The sequence below is a fragment of the Oncorhynchus tshawytscha genome, linkage group LG11, assembly GCF_018296145.1.
Source record: "Oncorhynchus tshawytscha isolate Ot180627B linkage group LG11, Otsh_v2.0, whole genome shotgun sequence".
NCBI classification, from domain to species: domain Eukaryota; kingdom Metazoa; phylum Chordata; class Actinopteri; order Salmoniformes; family Salmonidae; genus Oncorhynchus; species Oncorhynchus tshawytscha.
In genome coordinates this window covers 44,656,665-44,673,688 of record NC_056439.1, presented here as the reverse complement: position 1 = coordinate 44,673,688, position 17,024 = coordinate 44,656,665, and the positions used below count along the sequence as shown (strand labels likewise).

The 17,024-nt window shown below is 42.6% G+C and overlaps 2 protein-coding genes across 3 annotated transcripts in view; one reads left to right on the top strand and one right to left on the bottom strand.

The window, feature by feature from the left end:
• The first annotated feature begins 1,277 nt into the window (after positions 1 to 1,277).
• Positions 1,278 to 8,490, top strand: selenon (selenoprotein N). The gene is made up of 12 exons (XM_024437727.2): positions 1,278 to 1,745; positions 3,111 to 3,228; positions 3,348 to 3,478; positions 3,786 to 3,998; positions 4,248 to 4,372; positions 4,458 to 4,595; positions 4,764 to 4,845; positions 5,655 to 5,843; positions 6,010 to 6,115; positions 6,394 to 6,506; positions 6,864 to 6,965; positions 7,167 to 8,490. The coding sequence occupies exons 1-12, from the start codon at positions 1,524 to 1,526 to the stop codon at positions 7,332 to 7,334; spliced, it is 1,707 nt and encodes a 568-aa protein (XP_024293495.1). The 5' UTR covers positions 1,278 to 1,523; the 3' UTR covers positions 7,335 to 8,490.
• si:ch211-15d5.11 (oxidation resistance protein 1) overlaps positions 7,859 to 17,024 on the bottom strand; it is a 33,576-nt gene continuing 24,410 nt past the window's right edge. For both annotated transcript variants that reach the window (XM_024437725.2, XM_024437726.2), the window contains 4 exons: positions 15,065 to 15,217; positions 14,626 to 14,721; positions 14,047 to 14,120; positions 7,859 to 9,342 (listed from right to left, as the gene is read on the bottom strand). In XM_024437725.2, coding sequence (XP_024293493.1) covers positions 9,207 to 9,342; positions 14,047 to 14,120; positions 14,626 to 14,721; positions 15,065 to 15,217 — 459 coding nt within the window. In that variant the 3' untranslated portion in view covers positions 7,859 to 9,206. The remainder of the gene's footprint in view (positions 9,343 to 14,046; positions 14,121 to 14,625; positions 14,722 to 15,064; positions 15,218 to 17,024) is intronic.

Genomic DNA, 17,024 nt, shown 5'->3' with positions numbered 1-17,024 from the left:
TGCGTCGCGGAAGTTAGAGTAACAATGATCCAGGGTCTTTCCACCCCTGGTTGCGCAATCGATATGCTGATAAAATTTAGGGAGTCTTGTTTTCAGATTAGCCTTGTTAAAATCCCCAGCTACAATGAATGCAGCCTCCGGATAAATCGTTTCCAGTTTGCAGAGAGTTAAATAAAGTTCGTTCAGAGCCATCGAAGTGTCTGCTTGGGGGGGGATATATACGGCTGTGATTATAATCGAAGAGAATTCTCTTGGTAGATAATGCGGTCTACATTTGATTGTGAGGAATTCTAAATCAGGTGAACAGAAGGATTTGAGTTCCTGTATGTTTCTTTCATCACACCATGTCACGTTGGCCATAAGGCATACGCCCCCGCCCCTCTTCTTACCAGAAAGATGTTCGTTTCTGTCGGCGCGATGCGTGGAGAAACCCGCTGGCTGCACCGCTTCGGATTGCGTCTCTCCAGTTAGCCATGTTTCCGTGAAGCAGAGAACGTTACAGTCTCTGATGTCCCTCTGGAATGCTACCCTTGCTCGGATTTCATCAACCTTGTTGTCAAGAGACTGGACATTGGCAAGAAGAATGCTAGGGAGTGGTGCACGATGTGCCCGTCTCCGGAGTCTGACCAGAAGACCGCTTCGTTTCCCTCTTTTTCTGAGTCGTTTTTTTGGGTCGCTGCATGGGAACCATTCCGTGGCACTGGTTGTAAGGCAAAACACAGGATCCGCATCGCGAAAAACATATTCTTGGTCGTACTGATGGTGAGTTGACGCTGATCTTATATTCAGTAGTTCTTCTCGGCTGTATGTAATGAAACCTAAGATGACCTGGGGTACTAGTGTAAGAAATAACACGTAAAAAAACAAAAAACTGCATAGTTTCCTAGGAACGCGAAGCGAGGCGGCCATCTCTGCCATCTCTGTCGGCGCCAAAAGAGGCCGTCATTGTAAATAAGAATTTGTTCTTAACTGACTTGCCTTGCTAAATAAAGGTTATATATATATATATATATATATATATATATATATATATATATATATATATATATTATATATAAAAATCGAATTATTGATATTGATAAAATCATTTCTTGATATACATTTTTGAATGATTGATATCAAAACATACAATTATAGATTAAAAAAATATATATAAATATATGTTTTAACGGCTTTCCATTCATCCAATGTTCTCTGGCAAGTCCGACATATTATTATGGTAATGATGAACCAAGCAGATATTCCAACGAATAACAAAATAGCACACTGGCCCTTTAATGCTGTCTTGCCCCTCAGGGAATGTATTCGTTGAATGGAGAAGAGATGTGGGAAGTGAGAATATCAAGAAATTAATGTCGTGACATATATAGCTAGCTGTTGGTTGCAACAGAGTAGCGGATAGTTCTACCGAGTAGAGTACATTTTAACCGTAATTGGTAGCTGTATTTCCAATAGATAAGGGTACTGCGCCGATTTTCTTTCTAGAGAGCACGCCTGCGTTTGTGTAGGGGCGAGAGCAAGGAATGGCCGCGGACGTGGATAAAAGAATCCCGGTGGACAAGAAAGCTTGTTTGGGGGAGGATGAGCGTCTGGACAAATCTCAAGGCGGTGAACGACTGGCGCCTGGCAGGTCCAAGCGATCTTGGATCATTGGAGCAATGTCAACATTGCTTATGTTCATTATTGTTCCCCTTCTTGCCTTTGGTTACACATATTATCAGGACTCACAGCTACTTAAACGTCATGTAAGTTCAACATCTGTATCCATGTTGTACGCATCTTGTTCAGCAGATGCCTTTAGTTCTGCATCTGAATTGACTGTAGTGGTGTAAAGTATTTAAGTAAAAATATTTTAAAGTACTACTAAAGTCGTTTTTTTGGGTATCTCTACTTAACTATTTATATTTTTTGCGAACTTGTACTTTTACTTCACTACATTCTTAATGAAAAAAAAATGTACTTTTAACTCCATACATTTTCCCTGACACCCAAAAAGTACTCGTTACATTTTGACAGGAAAATGGTCCAATTCACAGTTATTTATCAAGAGAACGTCTCTGGTCATCCTTACAGCCTCTGATCTGGCGGACTCACTAAACACAAATGCTTTGTTTGTAGATGGTGTTGGAGTTTGCCCCTGGCTATCCGTAAAAAATATATATATTAAAAAAAAATATATATATATATATATATACTGTTGTGTCTGGTTTTCTTAATATAAGGAATTTAAAATAGTTTATACTTTTACGTTTTGATACTTAAGTACAATTTAGAAATTCCATTTACTTTTGATACTTAAGTACATTCAAAACCAAATACTTTTACTCAAGTAGTATTTTACTGTGTAACTTTCACTTTTATTTGAGTCATTTTCTATTAATGTATCATTACTTTTACTCAAGTATGAACATTGTACTTTTCCCACAACTGATTGTTGTGGAAAAAACATGAACATAAAACATGAATTACCTTTTGAAATTATCGCAAAGATTGCATTTTCTCTGTCAAGTCTTGTGCTGATGGCAGTTATTTTTCTTAACTGTTAAAAGTTAATCATAGTATTTGAAAACATGTGGCTTATTTTACATTTTTGGGAAGGTTTTAGAAGTTGAACACATACCTTTTGTCTTTGTGGGATCAAACACTTTTATACCCCATAGTTAAACTTTTTTGTTGTTGCCCAAAATCGTTTTATTAGGGGGTTGGATGTCTGCCACAGCTGGTCCCACAATTAACACCCCACTTACAGAAATAGTTGTCTGGCTCACAAGTTGTTCTCCTTATTCCATCCATTGAGCTAACATAAGAGGGCATGCAGTCAGTGTATTTTTGTGTAGAAGGGCCTCAAGGTTACAACATTCTTTTGGGAAACTAATCCCCTCACTTCCTTGGCATGTTTAATTTGAAGTACACTCATTTGATAAACTTATATATTTGTAGCTGCTTTCTTTATCCAAAACCATGTTTTCAAAATTGTAGTGTGCTTAGAGGTTAGTGTTAAAAAGGTTCACTCTGATCGGTCCCAGACATTGTTCAGGAATGTCACTGGAGTGTGAGAACTGACACGGTAAGACGCAATAAGGAGCCCATATTGTGTGTTCCTCCAACAGGAAGTGGCCTTGAAAGCACTGGGCACCGAGGGCCTCTTTCTCTTCTCCTCCTTGGACACAAACCATGACCTGTACCTTAGTCCTGAGGAGTTCAAACTCGTCGCAGAGAAACTCACAGGTTCACCACCAGCCTTCTTATGCACCCTAACACATTCAAATCCAAAAATACTTCTTCCCCACAAACCCAACACGAATACTCAGTCATTGGTTTGTAACCTTTTGCCTGCCTCCCTGCAGGGATCTCACCTCCAGCAGATTTTGAGGAGGAAGTGACCCATGACCCCAATGGAGAGACCCTAACCCTGGAGGCCAAGATGCAGCCTCTGCAGCTTGACACAATGACGAAGAGCAAGGACGGCTTCCTCGGGGTAATAAGAGTAGACCAGCCCAACACTCACGTTATAATAACAGTGATAACTTACCTTACCTGTGAATTGCACTGAATTATAAACTGGGTGGTTCGAATGGAGAATAGATAACTCTACATTGTAAACATTTTACTGCTTTCGAAGCTGTGTCTCTGAGTGGATTCAAAAGATGACCTACCAGTAAGTTGCTTTTATAAAAGGACTTATGGTGATAAATTACAGAAAAGGGAGAAAAAGGTTCAAATAGACCGTCCAAGGTTTAGCAGAGAAAGCCTCAGATATCACAATTAAGTCTCCGCCTCTCCAGGTTACTCATAGTTCCCTGAGTGGGCTGCGTTCCTGGCAGAGTCCTGCTGTGCCCTCCATGTCCTTCTCTGCCAGCCAGTTCAGGGCCTTCCTGCCCCCCAAAAACAAAGGGGAAGTGGGGGACACCTGGTGGGTCATTCAGAGTGAGCTCAACATCTTCACTGGGTACCTGCCAAACAATCGCTACCACCCTCCTGCACCACGAGGAAAAGAGGTACGGTTTTAGGAAGTGACTGTATCTGATATTTTATATTGAGTTTGATTTTAACTGTCTACTACACTTGATCATCACTCAAACTCTTGGCGATGATTATATATACATTGGCGAAAGGCAAAGTAACACTTGGTTATGAGATGATATTACAGCATAGTCTGTCATGATATCAGTAGAAAACGTAAAATGTCACAACTTGGTTGAAGAAAATATATGAACCTAGCAGTGACTGTATTTGTTTCCCCACAGGTTCTCATTCACTCCCTTCTAAGTATGTTCCATCCACGGCCCTTCATCAAGTCTCGTTTTGCCCCTCAGGGAACAGTGGCCTGCATCCGAGCCGCCAGTGACTTTTATCTAGACATTGTCTTCAGGTGAGGGAACTCTGAGATTCCTCATCAAGCCTAGTCCATTGCGTTTACAATTAGTTGACATGTTATTATCCCTGTACCTCCACAGGATCCATGCAGAGTTTCAGCTCAATGATGTCCCAGACTTCCCCTTCTGGTTCACCCCGGGCCAGTTCACTGGCAACATCATCCTCTCCCGGGACTCCTCCCACGTCCGACAGTTCACCCTCTACGTCCCCAACGACAGGTCAGTGAATAACACGGTTGACTGTTATCAATAACCAGAATTACCTCTGTAGTCTACAGACTTTGTCTCTTATCCAATCAGAGTAGACCTTTAGGATGATAGTAATGCTACTGATATATCTGTAAGTGAATGTAAGATGGCAGACACTGACTTCTCCCGGTCTCACAGGACTCTGAATGTGGACATGGAGTGGCTCTATGGAGCCACTGAGAACAGTAATATGGAGGTGGACATTGGATACCTGCCACAGGTAGGCTACTGTGCCTTGTCATGCTGTGTAATGTGACATAGTAGGATGTGTTGTATTTGTTATGGGATCTCTGTGGGTGTTTTGTCAATATGCCTACTACCGTGCTCCGAGCACGCAAATTGGAGCACGGGACTGTCAAGAGTATGAGTCCAAATCAAAGCACGGAGGGCACCTCTCAGATGCATACTCTATTTGTACATATTTTGATGCATGTATCGACGCAAGCTTCAACGGAAAGTATGCACAGAAATATGACACAACCATGTAAAAAACGACAAATATCTTGAAATCAATGGAATAGCTGAAGCAAGAGAAAATAAACTCAGACTTCGGAATGAAATGGTGCCCATTCACATATTGCATGACAACAATATTTTGTCTTGATACATTAATAAATACTGTGTTAATTGTGGCATGTGCATCGATCAAGCCCATAGTACGTAAATATGGCTAACAGGCTAGCTAGCTACCCACAAAAAAATTGACAGCTAGTCATCTACCTTGCATAACAACAGTTGTAGGTCTTTGCCTGTTAAACTACCTAGCTGATAATTATGAAGTAAAACGTTGGCTTTGTGGAAATCTTGTTTTTCGTTTATTGCCAATGTCCTGGCTGGAGGCAAGTTCAGGGAATGGGGAGGTGCAGCGTGAGGTTATACAGTCAGGGGAGTGCGAGTGCTTCTCAAATAGAATGTTTTATGCGTTCTCCACACTCTCGTACTCAAGATAACGTCCTCGCAGAATGCACTCGTAGCATATGAGAGTGGAGCACGGTAGTATTCATATTAAGAAACGCTGTGTGTTGTCAGATGGAGCTGCAGGCCGCTGGTCCATCCACTCCCTCCTTCATCCAGGATGAGGAGGGGAATATTATCGATAGCCGAGGTGGAGGCAGCGACCCTATCCAGTTTGTCTTCGAGGACATACACTGGACGTCTGAGATCAGCCGCGAGGAGGCTGCTCGCCGCCTCGAGGTCACCTTCTACCCCTTCAAGAAGGTACAGCTCAATACGCCTGCTCAGTTTTGTCCCATCTATTTAGGGGATTGTTCTAGTCACCTTTGAACTTCGGTCACAACTTGGTAGTCCCCAAGCTCTCTCAAAAATAACTTGATAGACTCCGCACCATTGTGATGATGTACATCTCTCCTTCCATTGTCCACAGGTGTCATACCTGCCCTTCTCGGAGGCCTTTCAGCGAGCGCAGGAAGAGAGCAAGCTGGTGCACTCCATCCTCCTCTGGGGGGCACTAGATGACCAATCCTGCTGAGGTGAGACGGTTCACCTGTGACACTGTGCTCTATGAAGATAATAATGATTATAATCCACCTTAGTGCTCACTTAGGGCCATTTTAAGTGATGAACTTACAAAATCTAAAGTATATCCTGGACCTGGGGGTAAAGGGGTGTCATCTTGGGGGGGGGTTGAAGTGAGTGACTAAGGGAAAGACATCCAGTTAAAGCAGAATACCCTTTTGAGCACTGAATATTACAATGTCTTTAGCTTTGCATCTGACCTTTTTTGCTTCCTCCAAACACGTTGTTACAGGTTCGGGGCGGACTCTCCGGGAGACAGTCCTGGAAAGTTCGCCCGTCCTGGCCCTGCTCAACCAGAGCTTCATCAGCAGCTGGTCCCTGGTCAAAGAGCTGGAGGACATGCAGGTGAGTGAGCGGCCCATATTGCTCAGCCCTGCTCGTAGCCAATTTAATCGAATGACAGGCTCATTGGAATGGAATGGATGGAAAGGTGTTAAACATGGAAACTTTATTTGTTCCATTCCAGATATTACAATGAGCCCATCCTTCGATTTAAAGTGACACCAGCTGGCACCACTGGCTCATCCTCAAGGTTCAAGCCGAAAATAATGATACCACTTTTAATGGATAGTGTTCATTACTAAATCAAAGTTTGTCTCAAGTGACCTCAAGTTGAACATATTCCACTCCATCTGTTGTCGAGGTCCTGCTGTCTGTTTTGATTGATGTGGTGGTGATGTATCCTAATAATCTTAATCTCAGGCTAACAAGCAGAACCCGGTTGAGAGTCAGAGGGCCCGCCTACACCTGGAGAATTACAACTTTCCAGTAGAAATGATGGTGGCGCTGCCCAACGGCACTATTGTAAGTCCTTACAGTTCCATCATGTTTCCATCTCAACATCCCAGTTGTTTATCAACAACCTTTAAGTGGATACTTCACTTTGTTGATTCTGGGCGTTGCTAAATAGCCAGCTAACACATTTAAAAAAGGGTTTGGAGGAAATGACAACAGCTTACGGAGGGTTGAAAATGACTTGAATCTCTAATGACTTAAATTCTCTAGGTTCACCACATCAATGCTAACTACTTCCTGGACCAGACGTCCATGAAGCCGGAGGAGGAAGCTGCCACATTTAGCTTCTCTGGGGGGTTCGAGGACCCATCCACTGCTACGTACATCAACTTCCTCAAAGAGGGTCTGGAGAAAGCAAAGGAGCACCTGGCACAGTAAAGACGAACGGTGGTCAAAAGTGTGTGTGTGTGTGTAAAAACTACAGTAATTCCTCTGTGAAGGATAATGATCAAAGAAAAAGCTAACTTGTGTGTAGGGATCAGATTCCTAAAGCGCTGGCTTGGCAGCTGTTAACTTTTCAGGTTGTTTTACTAGCATCCAATATGATCAGTATTACAACAACCTCTTCAAACGACAGTGGCCACTACACCATTTGAGTCCTCCTGAAGACAACTTTTTTTTTTTTCTAACTAAACTCAATACTCAGTTACTAGATGTTCTTTCAAGTTAACATGCTTCTAATCCCATTCCATATAATCGCTAATGTTGCTGTTACTTACCAACTATTTTAAAGTACAATGTTCAGAACCGTGGCCAGGCTCCGAACATTGCTTTGACCTCACCTACTAGTGGCTAATTCATTTGACTTATTTATGCCTTCTGTTATCATGTCATAACAGTGAGTGAGATTTGCTCAAACTTTTCTTTATATCTACATTTTCATATCAAAACAGACTGCACCATAATGCATTGTTTTGTTTTATTTGTTATATCTCTCAATATGCAAAGAAACACACGTTTTATTTCTGTTGGGGGGGCAGGGCAGGTCAAGTCGTTCCCTCTAGAGTTTCAGCAGTTTGTGAAGGCCTTGCCTGAAAGTCCAAAGTTGGCTGGGTAGGGCCTGATGTCATTGCTTAAGCTTCTGCAGGCAACACCCCCGCTCTGTTCCCCCGAGGTTGCCAACAGCTGTCATGGAAACAAAGCTGTATGGTGGCACAATGTGTCATGTAATAATTGTTTGTTTTGTTAATATTTTTTATGAAAGCCAACAGTCTTATGTTGACTGACTAGTTATTTCTTAACACCTTGACCATGAGATCAGAACTTATGGGGTGACTACACCAAAGATTATATAACAAAATGAACTTAGAGGCAAGAAGAAGTTAATCATTGTGGATTCTATCACGTGTACATGTGATAAACTTTGAAATGGGTCATATCTTAGGAAAGGTTTCTCCATCAGCCTCTTGTTAAGCGCTGCAATGTAGGCAGCACATTTAGCCATTGCAGAGGTGAGTCATCCCCTTGAAATAGGCTTTTTGACTGATAGTGGCAAATTGTCTGCAAAAAAATAAAAATGGATCTTTACTAAAAAGTAGTCTTGAGTGAGCTTGCGCTGAACACTGGATGAAACCGACGTGTCCCAGAAGTATCAGATAAAGACGTTATAACATTTCATAACGTCTATTTGTGTTGTACTGTGTGAACATTGATCAGAAATGAGATCTGAGTACATTTCAGGTTGTATGTGGGTAACATGAAACATTTCTAAAATGTACTAAGTTTAGACCCCCTACCCCCCCAGTTCATATGCAACAAGGAGTAGTGATTTCAGTTCCTCCAATTCATTAATTTTAAACTATGGTGCCAGAATAAGAGTGCGAGTTGTGCTGGGGTGGAAATGCAGGCAGGCATGGCCTTTAGATGGGGAGATCCATTGTTGGAAGGAAATGTGAATTCCACCATAGAATAACAGTATCCACAAGGCCGAGTCACCTGAAAGTGAGGACCATACCAATCTGCGGAAGGAGTGGGGGGCTGCAACAGGCCAAGTCTTCCAAGGCAGCGAGGGTACAATCTCCAAACCACCAATACCCCTCCACATAACGGTTTGGTCCACATTCAGTAGTAGGGTTCAGAATATTTACAGTTGAGTTTCCAGCCCAAAACCACACATTAAAGTCAAAATATTCAGGTACATCCAACAACTTATTGTACTAGAATATGTGGTTTCTAGAGTCCTGTTTAATGCAGTGATTGGACAGCCAGAGAGAGTCAGTATGTGTTGCGAGGTGAGTTGAGTTCATGTCTTCACCAGAATGTCCACACCTCCAGCTCCATGACGTGGAAGTCGTCTCTTTCCGAAAGGCAGCAGTTGTTGAAGGTGTAACAGGGGCTACTCCTGCCCAGGTACAGCATCTCATCCAGCCACAAGCCAAAGTGACCACTGGGGAAGAGAGAGCGAGAGAAACTCAGGTCCTTGTTCAATGCTTTAGAATAGAGTAAAGTGATGTGTTTTCCTAAACATTGACGCACACTACAGTGGGGCAAAAAAGTATTTAGTCAGCCACCAATTGTGCAAGTTCTCCCACTTAAAAAGATGAGAGAGGCCTGTAATTTATCATCACTTCAACTATGACAGACAAAATGAGAGAAAAAAATCCAGAAAAATCACATTGTAGGATTTTTAATTAATTAATTTGCAAATTATGGTGGAAAATAAGTATTTGGTCAATAACAAAAGTTTATCTCAATACTTTCTTATATACCCTTTGTTGGCAATGACAGAGGTCAAACATTTCCTGTAAGTCTTCACAAGGTTTTCGCACACTGTTGCTGGTATTTTGGCCCATTCCTCCATGCAGATCTCCTCTAGAGCAGTGATGTTTTGGGGCTGTTGCTGGGCAACACGGACTTTCAACTCCCTCCAAAGATTTTCTATGGGGTTGAGATCTGGAGACTGGCTAGGCCACTCCAGGACCTTGAAATGCTTCTTACGAAGCCACGCCTTCATTGCCCGGGCGGTGTGTTTGGGATCATTGTCATGCTGAAAGACCCAGCCACGTTTCATCTTCAATGCCCTTGCTGATGGAAGGAGGTTTTCACTCAAATTCTCACGATACATGGCCCCATTCATTCTTTCCTTTACACGGATCAGTCGTCCTGGTCCCTTTGCAGAAAAACAGCCCCAAAGCATGATGTTTCCACCCCCATGCTTCACAGTAGGTATGGTGTTCTTTGGATGCAACTCAGCATTCTTTGCCCTCAACACGACGAGTTGAGTTTTTACCAAAACGTTCTATTTTGGTTTCATCTGACCATATGACATTCTCCCAATCTTCTTCTGGATCATCCAAATGCTCTCTAGCAAACATGTACCGGCTTAAGCAGGGGGACACGTCTGGCACTGCAGGATTTGAGTCCCTGGCGGCATAGTGTGTTACTGATGGTAGGCTTTGTTACTTTGGTCCCAGCTCTCTGCAGGTCATTCACTAGGTCCCCCCGTGTGGTTCTGGGATTTTTGCTCACCGTTCTTGTGATCATTTTGACCCCACGGGGTGAGGTCTTGCATGGATTCCCAGATCGAGGGAGATTATCAGTGGTCTTGTATGTCTTCCATTTCCTAATAATTGCTCCCACAGTTGATTTCTTCCAACCAAGCTGCTTACCTATTGCAGATTCAGTCTTCCCAGCCTGGTGCAGGTCTACAATGTTGTTTCTGGTGTCCTTTGACAGCTCTTTGGTCTTGGCCATAGTGGAGTTTGGAGTGTGACTGTTTGAGGTTGTGGACAGGTGTCTTTTATACTGATAACAAGTTCAAACAGGTGCCATTAATACAGGTAATGAGTGGAGGACAGAGGAGCCTCTTAAAGAAGAAGTTACAGGTCTGTGAGAGCCAGAAATCTTGCTTGTTTGAAGGTGACCAAATACTTATTTTCCACCATAATTTGCAAATAAATTCATGATAAATCCTACAATGTGATTTTCTGGATTTTTTTCTCATTTTGTCTGTCATAGTTGAAGTGTACCTATGATGAAAATTACAGACCTCTCTCATCTTTAAGTGGGAGAACATGCACAATTGGTGGCTGACTAAATACTTTTTTTGCCCCACTGTACATACACACACAAAAGTATGTGGACACCCCTTCAAAAGAGTGGATTTAACTATTTCAGCCACATCCGTTGCTGACAGGTGTATAAAATCGAGTTCACAGCCATGCAATCTCCATTGACAAACATTGGCAGTAGAATGGCCTTACTGAAGAGCTCAGTGACTTTCAACGTGGCACCGTCATGTGATGCCACCTTTCAGGTTGTCAAATTTCTGCCCTGCAAGAGCTGGCCTTGTCAACTGCAAGTGCTATTATTGTGAAGTGGAAATGGTATGCCACACAAGTTCACAGTTGCAACACTCACGACAGAGTTCCAAACTGCCTCCGCAAGCAACATCAGCAAAATAACTGTTCGTCGGGAGCTTCATGAAATGGGTTTCCATGGCCGAGCAGCCGCACACAAGCCTAATGCCTCGTTCACATCGACAGCGTCATTACATTTTGGTACTCCAGAAGTACATTCATTTCCAATAGAACGCTGCGTTTGCGTTGCAGTTGCAGTGCGTTCTGTGTGGTGCATACGTTGGATTTATCGAACATACAGTTTAAGTCGGTTGGAGTCATTAAAACTGGTTTTTCAACCGCTCCACAAATTCCTTGTTAAACTATAGTTTTGGCAAGTCGGTTAGGACATCTACTTTGTGCATGACAAGTAGTTTTTCCATCTATTGTTACCAGACAGATTATTTCACTGTATCACAATTCCAGTGGGTCAGAAGTTTACATACACTAAGTTGACTGTGCCAGCTTGGAAAATTCCAGAAAATGACATCATGGCTGTATAAGCTTCTGATGTGTTAATTGACATCATTTGAGTCAATTGGAAGTGTACCTGTGGATGTATTTCAAGGCCTACCTTCAAACTCAGTGCCTATTTGCTTGACATCATGGGAAAATCCAAAGAAATCAGCCAGGACCTCAGAAAATTTTTTGTAGACCTCCACAAGACTGGTTCATCCTTGGGAGTCATTTCCAAACACCTGAAGGTACCACGTTCATCTGTACAAACAATAGTACGCAAGAATAAACACCATGGGACCATGCAACCATCATACCGCTCAGAAAGGAGACGCATTCTGTCTCCTAGAGATGAACGTACTTTGGTGCGAAAAGTGCAAATCAATCCCAGAACAACAGCAAAGGACCTTGTGAAGATGCTGGAGGAAACAGGTACCAAAGTATCTATATCCACAGTAAAACGAGTCCTATATCGATATAACCTGAAAGGCAGCTCAGCAAGGAAGAAGCCACTGGTTTGCAACTGCGCATGGGGCCAAAGATCGTACTTTTTGGAGAAATGTCCTCTGGTCTGATGAAACTGTTTGGCCATAATGACCATCATTATGTTTGGAGGAAAAAGGGGGAGTCTTGCAAGCCGAAGAACACTGTCCCAACTGTGAAGCATGGGGGTGGCAGCATCATGTTGTGGGGGTGCTTTGCTGCAGGAGGAACTGATGCACTTCACAAAATAGAGGGCATCATGAGGGAGGAAAATTATGTGGATATATTGAAGCAACATCTCAAGACATCAGTCAGGAAGTTAAAGCTTTAACGCAAATGGGTCTTCCAAATGGACAATGACCCCAAGCATACTTCCAAAGTTGTGGCAAAATGGCTTAAGGACAACAAAGTCAAGTTATTGGAGTGGCCATCACAAAGCCCTGAACTCAATCCTATAGAACATTTGTGGACAGAACTGAAAAAGCGTGTGCGAGCAAGGAGGCCTACAAACCTGACTCAGTTACACCAGCTCTGTCAGGAGGAATGGGCCAAAATTCACCCAACTTATTGTGGGAAGCTTGTGGAAGGCGACCCGAAACGTTTGACCCAAGTTTAAATTGTTTAAGGCAATGCAACCAAATATTAATTGAGTGTATGTAAACTTCTGACCCACTGGGAATGTGATGAAAGAAATAAAAGCTGAAATAAATAATTCTCTCTACTATTATTTTGACATTTCACATTCTTAAAATAAAGTGGTGATCCCAACTGACCTAAAACAGGGAATTTTTACACGGATTAAATGTCAGGTGTTGTGAAAACTGAGTTTAAATGTATTTGGCTTAAGTGTATGTAAAATGTATGCATCAAGCTATATGCGTAGATGGCTTGACAGAAATGGTAGCAGAAGGTGAATGTTTAACTTTTGTTGCACACATATCCAGATGATGCTGCATACCCTTTTGCACAAAAACACTGCCTGTGTGATCAATGCGTAAGATCACCATGCCCAACGCCAAACGTCGGCTGGAGTGGTGTAAAGCTCGCCACCATTGGACTCTGGAGCAGTGGAGTGATGAATCACGCTTCACCATCTGGCAGTCCGATGGACAAATCTGGGTTTGGCGGATGCCAGTAGAAAGCTAGTTGCCCCAATGCATAGTGCCATCTGTAAAGTTTGGTGGAGGAGGAATAATGTTCTGGGGCTGTTTTTCATGGTTTTAGGCTAAGCCCCTTAGTTCCAGTGAAGGGAATACTTAAAGCTACAGCATACAATGACATTCTAGACGATTTTGTGCTTTCAACTTTGTGGCAACAGTTTGGGAAGGCCCTTTCCTGTTTCAGCATGGAAATGCCCCCATGCACAACACAAGGTTCATACAGAAATGGTTTGTTGAGATCAGTGTGGAAGAACTTGACTGGCCTGCACAGAGCCCTGACCTCAACCCCATCAAACACCTTTGGGGTGAATTGGAACACCGACTGCAAGCCAGGCCTAATTGCCCAACATCAGTGCCAGACCTCACTAATGCTTTTCTGGCTGAATGGAAGCAAGTCCCTGCAGCAATGTTCCAACATCTAGTGGGATTGCCTTCCCAGAAGAGTGGAGGCTGTTATTGCAGGAAAGGACCAACTCCATATTAATCCACCATGATTTTGGAATGAGATTTTTGATGACCAGGTGTCCACATACTTTTGGTCATGTAGTGTAGCTGTAGCATCAACATGCAGTAAGTGTCAAGCAAACATAAATAACATCAGCATCAAGAAAACCATAACCTAAGACATATTGGTATGACTCTGAGTGACCCCACCTTCCTCCTCCGATAGCAAAAGAGTCCAAGTCTCCCTTTATGAAGAAGGAGTTTTCTCCGGTCCACTTGAAACACTGTGGGACGTGACAAGGACAGAGTCAGAATAGGATACCAACACCTCTGTGCTTATGAATGACCTTGCCTTTCTGTAATGCTATGCATATACAGTACACTATTGATAGCGATGAGTTCCTACACATTGTTTGTGCATAAAAATGCAGAAAGGGACCTTTTTCTTAATCCACATTCACGCATGAATCGATTATGTGACGTTGGTAGAGACCTTGATGTGAATAGTAATTAGGTTGCTATGGAAACTCCTGCAATATTATGTCAGCAAGATTTACAACGAACAGTATCGTCTTTTCAGTTAGTTTGGCAAAATAACAATTCTGTACCTATACCTTAAAAAGCCACATTTCAGATTAGAACATGTGGGTGGGAATTGTATGGCATTGTATGCGTCATAGTGTGTGTGTGTCATAGTGTGTCATAGTGCGTGTGTGTCATAAGGTGTGTGTGTGTGTGTGTCATAAGGTGTGTGTGTGTGTGTGTGTATGTGTGTGTGTCTTGGCTGACCTTGAAGCGAGGAAGCAGCATGAAGAGGAATGTCTCTCCTGTGCCGTAGAAGGTCTCGCTTGGCCTCAGAGGGTGAGAGAGGAAGCTCCCAAACACCTGGGGCACAGAGAAACAAACCTACCATTAACCAAAATACAACTCTTTGGTAACCAAACGAGACAGACTTCATCAAATGGAGGACTTCATAGGTGACCACAACTCTCTCTCTCTGTGGCTCCTGGAAAATCGGTATGTTATTCAAACTAACCCCACAGTAGTCTTGACATGTGGGTGTCCAAGTTAATAGTGCAAATGAAATGAAAAGCAGGTAGTCTATGGCACACATTCTGTGTAATCTCTAACATCTAAGTCAGATAGATATTCGAAATATGGTGCGTGGAACATTAGGGGTGTCGTTTGTAACGTGAAAATAACAAATACGAGTACATAAAAAGAACACCTGATTAAGTGAGTCCTTGATGACCATGAGTATAGGCGAGTCGCTGCCTTTCAGCCTCCGGTAGAGGGACTTGAGGCTGGAGCCGTGACGAGACGTGCTGTAAGCCAGCTGCCACGTGTGGCCCACTGTCCTGGGTGGCAGTTCCACTGAGAGCTGGAGAAAGATGGACGGATGGAGAAGGAGAATGGAGTGGCGGGTGAGTGAGAGAGAGACGGAAGGGGCAAAAAGATAGGCGAATATACACTTATTACAAGTTTAAAATGAGTGGAAAAGAAAGTGAAAGGGAGAGAGGGAGATAGTTGGTATCTAAGTGAATGGGACTGGAAACCATAAGCCACTTGCAGAGCTGACCTGCAGGGCTCATTAGATAATGTATTGGTTCAAAGTGATCACAGCACTGCTCTGCTAAATTCTTTTTTTTAACCTTTATTTAACTAGGGAAGTCGGTTAAGAACAAATTCTTATTTACAATGACGGCCTACTCCGGCCAGACCCTAACCTGGACGACGCTGGGCAAGGTGAAGTAAAAAAAAACGTGATTTTCCTGTGTTTTATTGACACTGAGTGTACAAAACATTAAGAACACCTTCCTACTATTGATTAGCACCCCCCCAGAGCGGCCTCAACTCTACAAGGTGACGAAAGAATTCCAAAGGGATACTGGTCAATATGGACTTCACCCTCTGAATGGCACACATACACAATCCATGTCTCAATTGTCTCAAGGCTTAAAAATCCTTCTTCAACCTGTCTCCTTCCCTTCATCTACACTGATTGAAGAAAGAGCAGGTGTTCCTAATGTTTTGTACCCTCGGTGTATATTTCCACACCGAGTTTGGAATAATACTGTGAAATTGTGAAAATTATGATTATGCTCTTTTAAATGTAAGAGCTGTTTGAAAAGACCGCTTGAAATTGCTAATTGCAGCCTATTGTGGTGGGATGGAATTTTGGCCTGCCTGGTGTACTAGGCGGTAAATTAGATAATAAATAATGTTCCCTCTATGCTGCACTCGTGTGTGGCAGCATATCTATTCCAGGACTGCCACGTAGAAGAAATGCCAGGCCGCGCTGAGACTCAAGAGATTAAAATTCACAGAGTTTGCCCCATGAGGTTTGTGCTATATAGATCAACGTTTTTTCTGTGATCGAATCAACATTATATCAGCCCCTTTTCAATGCAACAAACCAAACCAAATCTAACTTTGCAAGATTGAGTCTGTGATTTTGTTGTAGGCAGAGCCAGAGCGCAAAGGAGTAGATTTCTATTGGCTGGGGTAGACCACAAGCAGTCTTTCAATCACCTGCGAGTGATTGAGCTTTTCAGATCAGTTCAGATCAGAGTGCTTATCAGTGGATATTCGTGGATATTCTTTGCTCGTTAGCGAGTTATAACCCCAGTTATAGATAAGTATAGGTCAGCAATGGGGAGTTACTGCATCCTACAAGAGCACAAAATGTGTACGCTACATTTCAAGCTGTCTTTGAAAGGACAGTCCGGTAAAAAGCTTATGTCTTGTATTTTGAGACAGGCTTGAATATGCAAATAAGCCAATATGCAGAGGGGTAGCCTACATTGTTTTATTCTCTGTATGGTAATAATTATTATTTTGTAAAGTGGTTTCAAATAGGTGACTGTAATTTATAGGCCAACAATATGCTCAAACAGCCACAATAATGTCTAAAACTGTAAGGGTACAGCCTCAGTGTTCACCGTAAAAGCGAGCCGGAAGTTGCACATAATTCTCACAATGTTCCAATTTCCGCTCACAAGACCTACAATTTTCTCAGTGCCTCAAAAAATAATAGGGAACATTGTTAATAGACACAATAATAAAATAGAGTTCCAAACCCCTCTGTCAATAACAGTTCATTTTCAGTTTGCCCCTCCCCACTCAGACCACTCCTAGCAAAATTCTTGCTTAAAAATTGCTCTTTGCTAAGAAGCTATATTTCTTTA